The following is a 9,607-nucleotide window of genomic DNA, read 5'->3' on the forward strand; positions in this document are numbered from 1 at the left end:
TAAGTTGACATGTACTTGCAGTACATCTTATAGTCAGTTAAATGTCTGTTGAAGGAGCATATCAACTGATATTAAGCAGACAGTCTACTAATACTCAATGGACCATCGAAATAGTGTTACCACAGTTTTCAATATTTTGGGATTCGTTTGTGTCTACATTTGTCTACAAATTGGGTTTACATTTGTTTCATTGCATTATTGGACCTTGATCTCTGCTCTGACACCTGCAAATCTTAAAAAGATTTACACTGACTTTTATTAGACATTTTTAGTATTTTGAAATGATCTGCTGTCTCGGTTGGTCATGTAAGATATGCTACATAAGCTGGGTAATAGACTGCCAACTCTTTTTCTGTTCTTTTATTTATTTATTTATTGTTTCCAGCTATACTAAAATATGCCTATTTGATAAACTGTAGTTGATAAGGCACCAATCAAGGTCCTAAAATAATTTGAAATCATATACACAAAAAAAAACGGAATCACACATTAAAAAACTAACAAAAACTGTTAATTATAGGTATTTTTACAGTGTTTTTAATTTTTAGATTATTTCATTTTAGTTTTAATGTAATATGTAACGTAGCATACTTATATAGTAAATCATGCCGTGTCCAGTATTTACAATTACATTGTAACGTAAACACCACAAAATAAGGTGTATTGATTGATTGATTGATTGATTGAATGTGTTTAACTGGTCTAATCAAACATAGAATGTCACATTATAACAAAAACATATAGCAGACGGATATAAACAAGAATAAATAAAACCCATAAAACAGATTTTACTGTAAACATGGACATGCAAAGTTAGTATATTGTACTAATTTTGGATGTATAGCTCTAAATATGACTGCACCATTGGCTCAGACCTGTTACATTACGCAGACCTCATTGAGAACTTCGCCGGTTGTAGAAGTAGTAGCAAAGGTGATGATGCTTGAAGGTTAATGATTAAAGTCCAAACGCTGTGTGATAGATAGTGTCCCAGACACGCTGGCCTATATTCGACAGCCCCCTAGGTGTCTCACTTTAGCAGTGTTTGTCAGGACTCCGGCGAGGATGTGCGCTGACGTCACCGGCGTGTTGATTTGCTAAGCGGCGAGCAGAGAGGAGTTAGTGCGCGTGAGAGAGAGCGGGTACTGTGAACTGCGTTACTATGCTACAGTCCTAATAACCGCACGCTCGGAAGCCAAACGCGCAACACAGGTGAGTACAGGCGCGCACCTTTAAAACACCCACACCTGCTGACAGAGCCATCCTTGTGCGTGTTTTTAGTTCGGGGAGAAAAATGTCCACATTAGAAGATGATCCGCGTTGTGTTGATCAGATGTGTTTTGCGCTCAGCATCACATTAAGTTACAGTGATTCTACTGTTGCTTCAAGTGAAGGTGAATTGTGAGTGCAGCGAAAAGTAAAAGTGCTGTCAGTGAGTGCGGTGCAGGCTCAGGGCACCTGATGGATATGGCTGTTTATGTTCATCTTTACACATGTGGAGATGTTATGTTGACGTAAGCGTGTGTGTGTGTTAGTATTCGGGGGACGTGAGGTCTGCTCGCGCACCAGACAGTGACGTGCTTCCATGTGCTTTATTCTCAGCTTTACTCTTTCATATTGAACGTCGGACAGTTTAAATAGTCTATGTCATAACCGAAGAACGAACAAATGTTGTATTTTTTGGTGATTATTGGTTTGCTCTCATCATTAAATCAAGGATACTGTGGAGGTGCGTGCCGCTGTCTTTTAAAATAAGCCGAATGTATTTGGTTGTGAGTTTTTAAAGTGAAATGACTTTTGCCTTTTATTGTATTATGTTAAAAAAGGTTAAAGCGAAACGCTATTTTGTTTGTCCTCCCCGTTTGTGTGTAGGCGACATGTGTAATGAAATTACAAACGGCTCCTAAATTGATTCACGTGTGAACAGTCGAATGATCATGTATTGATCAGTCAAATGAGCTCTGACTGGACTTTTCATCGGTCTTTTTTAATCGCGTATAAGGCAGATAACAGCAATCGTGTCAGTTGTTAAATAATATCGATACGCATTGATGTTTTCTTGACTTTTCTTGTCTTACTTGTGATGTACAGTTCGCGTGCGTAAATTGGCGTCATTATTGCTAACGTCTCATCAGTGAACAGCACTCTTCAAAGAAAGTGTATTCATTCCTCACTTATTATTCGCCTTTCTGCTGTCTGTAGTAAAATAAACTGCAATAAAAGCCCTCGAATATTTCTCATGTCAGCCTTTATCATAACTTTCGCTTATTTGCTGCCTGAGACGGTATATTCACAATGAAAATGCCCGTCATTCACCGCGAAGATCATGGTGTTTGATATAAAGAGCCTTTACTAGGCTGCTCCTCTTTGCTAAGGCTTCTTGATGATCAGATACAGTGGGAGAAATATCACATGTCTCAGTAAATCTCCTGCTTTTTATCTACTATTTTAAATGTATGTGATAATGTACATAAAGGGTTGACTTCCTCATGCTTTCCAAATGTAAATTGTTAGTCCAGTAGGACAGCGTTCACCCAAAAGTGATCTTAATTGTCAGGGTAATGTTTTATTTAACCTAAATGTTTTTTTTATATATATATATATATATTTAATATAGTGTCTGTTGTTCAAAGCAGACTCTAAACATTGCATTTAAGCGATAATGTGTTTTTTAATTGATGTAACAATGGCAATTTAAGAATTTTATATTTACTAATACATTACACATTTTTGTGGATTGATTTATATTTATATAAAATGTACTGCAGAATACATTTAATTTACATGAAGTTGTATTTAAAATACAAATGACATTTGGTGCGTTTTAAGAGCTCTGAGCTGTTTTGTGTCATCCTCTGTTCCAACTATTCCTGGCAACAGCTTGCCTCACTCTCCATGCTCCGCTCAGTATCCCTGTCTGTGATGAGAATACTGAATAAGATGCCATTTCATTTCAGGAGGCTGTTGATGGGCTTTGTGAGGCGAGCTCGAACACATAGAAACAAAGGCTTGATTACTGCCAGCCTTTACTAGCACTAAAGACAAGTTTACATGTTTCTCACATGGGCTGCTTAGAATTTTTATGGTATTTTGTGGGTTTTGACAGACTTGTCTTTGGATTTTGTCTTTAAATTTGTTGGTAAAAATATTTTTAAATGTTAAGAGATTGTGTATTTATCTTTTTTTACAGTACTGACTTGGTACAAATTGATTTCTAATTTATTTATATTTTTGTGAATTTCTTATTCTTTGTACCGAAGCAATTAGTACGATGGCTTTTAATTTAGAAACAAAAAAAAATCACCAACAACAATAATAATCAGGCATTGTGGCTGCATTTAACTGTGGGTCTCTTTCATCTCTTTTTAGATTGACCTTATCTTGTTTACAAAGATAACTGAACAGACTGCTACGTGGAAAGAAATACTCATGAGTTGGCCGTGTGGATTTCAGAGACGTTATGGATTTGACTAAAATGGGTATGATCCAGCTCCAGAACCCCAATCACCCCAATGCCCTGCTGCACAAAGCTAATCAGATGCGCCTGGCTGGCACGCTGTGCGACGTGGTCATCATGGTGGACAGCCAGGAGTTCCACGCTCACCGCACCGTGCTGGCCTGCACCAGTAAGATGTTCGAAATCCTCTTTCACAGGAACAGCCAACATTACACTCTTGACTTTCTCTCACCAAAGACCTTCCAGCAGATTCTGGAGTATGCCTACACTGCCACGCTCCAAGCTAAAGTGGAGGATCTGGATGACCTGCTGTATGCAGCAGAGATCTTAGAAATAGAGTACTTGGAGGAGCAATGCCTGAAGATACTGGAGACCATCCAGTCCTCGGATGAAAATGACACTGAGGTCAACATGAACGATGGTGGCACAGAAGATGACGAGGAGCGTAAGGGACGGCACGGAAGGAACCTGGTCGGTTCGAAAAAGCATTCCACTGAAGAGAGCGGCTATGTGTCAGCTGCCCAGCAAGCACTTGCGCTGCCAGGTATGGTGGATCAGAGTCCCTCAGTCTCCACTTCCTTCGGCCTCTCCACCATGAGCCCAACCAAAGCAGCCGTGGACAGCCTAATGAGCATCGGTCAGTCCCTCCTGCAGAGCACCATGCACCCTGGCGTGGGTGCTGAACAGCCCTTGCATGGCAACTCGCACCCCATGATGGGAGAAATCAAAACGGAGATGATGCAAGTAGATGAGAGCGGAGAACATGAGAGCCCTAAAGCCATGGAGTCCATCGCCTCAAGCAATGGCGAGCGCAGTGGAGAGCCAGACAAGAATCGTGATGGGCCTGGTACCCCTACCAGGAGCAGCGTGATCACCAGTGCCCGCGAGCTGCACTACGTCAGGGAGGAAGGTCTGGGTGATCAGCAGGCCGAGGTCAGCCAAATGGGGCTGGAGGCCATGGCGGGAATGACCGAAAAACATTTGGCGTCACTCTACGGCATTCCTTCTAATCACAAGAATGAAGCGATGCTCTCGATGCCTGCCTCCATGGCCTCATCCTTGCACATGTCCCCAGCCCTGGCCATGTCAATGGACTTCAGTGCCTATGGGGGCTTGCTGCCTCAGAGCTTCATCCAGAGGGAGTTCTTCAGCAAGCTCGGCGAGTTAGCTGCAGGGATGAAGCCTGACGGCCGGAGCCTGAACGAGCGCTGCAATGTGTGTGGAGCCGAACTGCCTGACAATGAGGCCATAGAGCAACACAGGTAGGCTTCTGTTTCCATTTTGTACTTCTAGTTGTTGTGCGTAAAGCATGTTGTTTCCAAAGTGTTTTTTTTTTTTTTTTTGCTTCCCCTGGTGCAAACTCAGGGTCCTTAATTCAATTAGTTTACTGCGCTCTGTAAAACAAAGGACCACAAGGTGCCCATTTTTAGAAATTCTTTTGATTAAAGAACTTAGTTGCAGAGAAATGTTAGTGGAAGATGAGTCATGATGGTTAACTGTTGATTGCTTATCTTCTTTCATGCTGGAGGTCAATTTGCTTAACACTCTGCCTGCGGTGGATATGAGAGAGAATGATTGCAGAGCTGATTTACGCACGTATATGTTTTCCTCTTGCTTTCCCCTTATCAAGAAAAATTGCTCTTCAGCTAAAATAACCTCTGAAAGGGGTGAGGGAAAAAATAAGTCTAACAAGTTGCACTATAACTATTAAAAAAAAATGTTTAAAATATTGCATTAAGAATTAATCAAACGGTTAATTCATCAGCAAGAAAATTAATGGGTTTAGAAATTATGCCAATTTGCCAGTAGTGTAATTTATTATAACAACTTTTTAAAAACAGTTTATAATTAATCAAATTAAATGATGGACCATCTAACAAGATCAGTGTTTAAATATATCTAATTTGCTCACTTATATCCTTCTGCTTACTGCGAGATGTCATATTTGGATAAATTGGCACAATTGCACAAGGCAAGACCAGGCATTCTCAGGCTAGTGAAGAAAAATGATTATTTTTAACTGGGTTCCTTTAAGTGGGCCGTCTGTTTGTCGCAGCTCCCAGGCGTTGGGTGCTGATCACTTCCAGGCCTGCACTGGTGGCTGCCGAGTGGTCCTGGAGAGGCTCTGGCTGAGCCCATTAGCTGCACCTGGAGAGGGGGCAGGCTAATGGGAAGCAGCCTCCATACCCACCCCCTGACCCCCATGGTGTGGCCAGTGATGAGTAGGCCAACCTGGGCCCCAGCCACCCGGGACAAGAAGGGCCTTATTAGCTTTATGAGTAGAGCAGACTGTCCAGCCCAGGAAATGAGGGTCTGCGTGGAGGACCCAGGCCGACCTCCGCAGCGTAACCTTTTGGCCACTTGACTGGCCTCTGGTTCTTGTCAGGGTGACTTGTGGGGGTGTTGCAAGAAGGTGGGACAAGGCGAGGAAATCCACGTCAGACGTTATCACGTAATATAGTGTTGCTGTCGACTAGAAAAGTTTACAAGATTGTTGTGATGAAGTTATTCATTTGCATTAATTCACATAGCAGATATTTTATCTAGCATTATGAGGGACGTGCCAAGCTATTTTTTCTCAGAGTTAAAACCTCAATGTTCAAATTTGCTGTTTTTGCATCAATCAAAATTTGTATACTAGAGCTGGCCGATTAATCGAAATCGGCATTACGAACCAATAATCGATCTAATTTTTCTAGGTCGTTTTTTTCAATTGCTTACCTTACACAAACAAGCTCCATTTGTTACTATTGTGTTACTTTGCACTACATTGAAGATGATTGGATACCTTAAGATGGCATATTTTACATTACATCAACATTATTATTTAAATTATAACATTTGTTTACAGAAGATGCAAGAAATGCACTGTTTAAAATATTAATTACAGGATATGCAGGAGTTATTTTATTTAGAAGAGATACTTTTAATATGAAAACATTGAAAATAATTTATTTTGTTTCCAAAAGTGCAAGTTATTTGTCACTTTTCATAAGAATAAACTGACTGTTCATTTTAGGCAGTGTGTGTTTAATTTCAGTTGTTCAATGGTAATGTTCAATAAATAACCGTAGATAGTGTGTGTTTCCTTTCATTTTAAAATCAAGTAATGCACCCTTTATTCAGAAATTCTCACTTGTATTATGGGAGCATGTTTACTGTACATAACCAGTCAGTGAGCTATAAGGGCAAAAACATAAAAATGATTAAATGAAATAATCATTCATTAATCGTAATAGAGTTAAAATTTTTATTTAAGATTTTAATCTTAGACCAAATCGGCCAGCCCTATTATATACATAGAAAGCAGATTAAATAATATAACCTGTACAATATACAGTTTATAAAAGAATATAAGATTGTACTAAATTTAATTACATTGTAAATGCTTAAGATTCTGCTGACAGAAATAGGAAAACCTGATGGTTTGAAGGATGGTGGCAAAGTAAAAGCATTTAAAATGACAATTGATTTGTTTTTTGGGGCTGCACTGCAATCCACTTGTCTTTTAATATGCTATCAAATTATTTTTGTTTTAAACGTGCCTGAGAAGACTTTACTAACTGGTATCGTTACATTTAATAATTTATTAGCGAGTGTCTTCTGTAGTTCACGTAAGAATGTATGCATGTCAATACTTTTGCTCAGGACATTCTAATGCACACACAAAATAAAAATTACAGGGTATCTGCGAGGTCTTAATATGTCTTGCACTAAATTTTAGGCCTTAGAAAGTCTTAATTCGCTGAAATATAGGGTTGTAGGTCTTAAATAATATTAAATGGGTCTTAATTTTCCTATGTCCAGGTAAAGCTACCCTACTGAGCCAACACCCAATCACCAATAATCCATCACAACTTTTTTTATATTTATATTTTCATGATCTTCCATTAATACAAAAACTATTTATAGAAGTAACTGGCCCATTAGAAAAAATCCTAATGTTGAGCTCTGTATAAGTCTAAAATTTCATAAGGGTCTTAAAACGTCTTAAGTTTGACTATAGAAGAAACCTGCAGAAACCCTAAATTAAAGCTGTACTTTAGTGTTTTAATACTTGGAAAAACCCTTTTTAACAGCAAACCACTACTTTTCTACATAGTTACTTGATTATTGTTACCAAATTTGTAATCTGATAAAATTGCATGTTTATTGTTTGTTTATTTTAGGTTCACGGGTTACTGCACCGCTGAACGACTGAGTGCTTTTTTTTTTCTGGTGTCATGAAGGAGGCTGTTCAGTTGCTATCCAGCAGAGAGAGTTTGATTGGATAGAAGATAAAGTTAAAGTGAGCCAGTCATGCACATCTTTGAGTCAATTGCAGTGAGGTGCAATAAGATTATAGAGCAGTGACTGTATGAAAAGGCATTGAGGGAAAACTCTACACAGAGGCCTCTTTACAGAAATATTGATTATATAGGTCCTGCCATGTGCCTGTACAAACCACAGTATGTTATTTTGATAATTGCATGAATGCCATTTGTTTACAGGATTTTGGTAGATCCGCATTCTGCGGGTTTCTTAATGACAGGCCCAGGATTGGGAATAAACTGGTTTGAGCGTTCGTCCTTAATCTGCTGGAATGCACAACGGTGAAAGTTCATCTGAGGATTCAGTTTCAGTGCAAACATTCATGTGTCTTTGGAAGTGCTCAAGATGGCATTAATAAATCCCTCTTAATTACCTTCTATATTCACTGAGTGAAAAATGCTCATTCAACCTTGTGAACTTTAAGGTTGTGTTTATCTTAGAACAGAATAATTGACAAGCCGTGTTAATTTAAAAGTTGTTGGTTCTTGTGTGAATCATCGGAGTAAGCACGCTGGCATGTCGGATGTTCTGAATTTCACTAAAAAGGCTGCAGAAACAGCCATGACATCGTAGTAGTGTTTTTTTTTTAGCAGCACTGTTGAGATTGAGATCCATATTGTTATTTGATTTGGTACATTTAAGGGTTCATAAGCTGGGCACGTTTGTCAGCTTAAATTTGCATCATATCTTCACAGTTTTTTTAATGCTCGCTTAAAATCTAAAAGGTGCTTCTTAGTAATGATGATAATAATAGCAAGAAATCATAAAATTCTATTTAGATCTTTCCCTGCTTATGTTTTATGCCAGAGATATCGATTAGACATACTTATCTACTTTACTTCCCTTTGAAGTTTTATCATGATCTTCCTCTTTTTTTTTTTTTTTTTTTTTTTATTAAAAAGAATGTCAGTGTCAGATTTTCCGTAGTGAGGTTTCCTTTTTGAAGGTTTTCTCCATCACAGCTCCTGACGACTTGCAGCAGACGGCTGGCAGCTCTTGTGACTAATTACAGATTATTTTGCAGCATCTTGTGCCAGGGTCCCTGCCATCTCCAGCGCTCTCTGCGAGAAATATTTCTGTTTGAGAGTTCATTTAGGGCGAACAGGTCAACTTAACCGTCTGTAATTGTTTCCAGATTAGGCGCAAGGCTTTCTGCATGTGTGTGTGGATTTGTGAGCGAGCACATCAGTAAGTGCTTGCTTCCTGTATAAATTTAGCTCGCTACGTTCATTCTCTGTGGCCCAGGGTTATGTCATAAAGCGCTGAATGATATGTGCATCACTTCCAAAACCATGCAAGTGTCAAGACTATCCTATTAAGTAGACCACTGGAGTAATCTTGTAATATCTGGGGTAGATGCGTGTCTGAGGGTTGCCTAAATGAACGCGTTTATTTGTTTTTCAATCACCCAGAGTTCCCTACAGGAGCTAAATCGAAGCACCGTAGCAGTTTTTTGACACGAATGAGAGAAATATATATTTTTTGCCAAGGAAAACAGTTTGTGGTCCTTTGACTCATGGAAACTGATTACAGAAATATTTCAGCAACCTGCCAAAAGGAAAATGATCAACATGCACAGAAACGTAAAATAAAAAAACGAAGGGGAAAAAATACACCACATTTTATTGACGCAGAACTATCATCTGTCATTCTGAAAGGAACTGACTTAGATCTATTTTTTTAAGTTATTTGTGGTAGACGAGTGAAAGAAGTGTCAAGCTAGCATAGGTAGTGCTAGCTGTGGACCTAGCTATGGTGTTTAAACAGAGGCAAGGCCTTATCTGTGCATATCAGAGACAGCGATAACCCTGTGCTCTCCTTCCACTATACCAAGACAGA

The 9,607-nt window shown here is 39.1% G+C and overlaps 1 protein-coding gene across 1 annotated transcript in view; it reads left to right on the forward strand.

The window, feature by feature from the left end:
- Positions 1-1,107: 1,107 nt before the first annotated feature.
- zbtb16a (zinc finger and BTB domain containing 16a) overlaps positions 1,108-9,607 on the forward strand; it is a 26,114-nt gene continuing 17,614 nt past the window's right edge. The window contains exons 1-3 of the mRNA XM_056446910.1: positions 1,108-1,212; positions 3,370-4,719; positions 5,514-5,616. Of these exons, the coding sequence (XP_056302885.1) occupies positions 3,461-4,719; positions 5,514-5,616 (1,362 nt within the window). The 5' untranslated portion in view covers positions 1,108-1,212; positions 3,370-3,460. The remainder of the gene's footprint in view (positions 1,213-3,369; positions 4,720-5,513; positions 5,617-9,607) is intronic.

This window comes from Danio aesculapii, chromosome 21 (assembly GCF_903798145.1).
Source record: "Danio aesculapii chromosome 21, fDanAes4.1, whole genome shotgun sequence".
Taxonomy (NCBI): domain Eukaryota; kingdom Metazoa; phylum Chordata; class Actinopteri; order Cypriniformes; family Danionidae; genus Danio; species Danio aesculapii.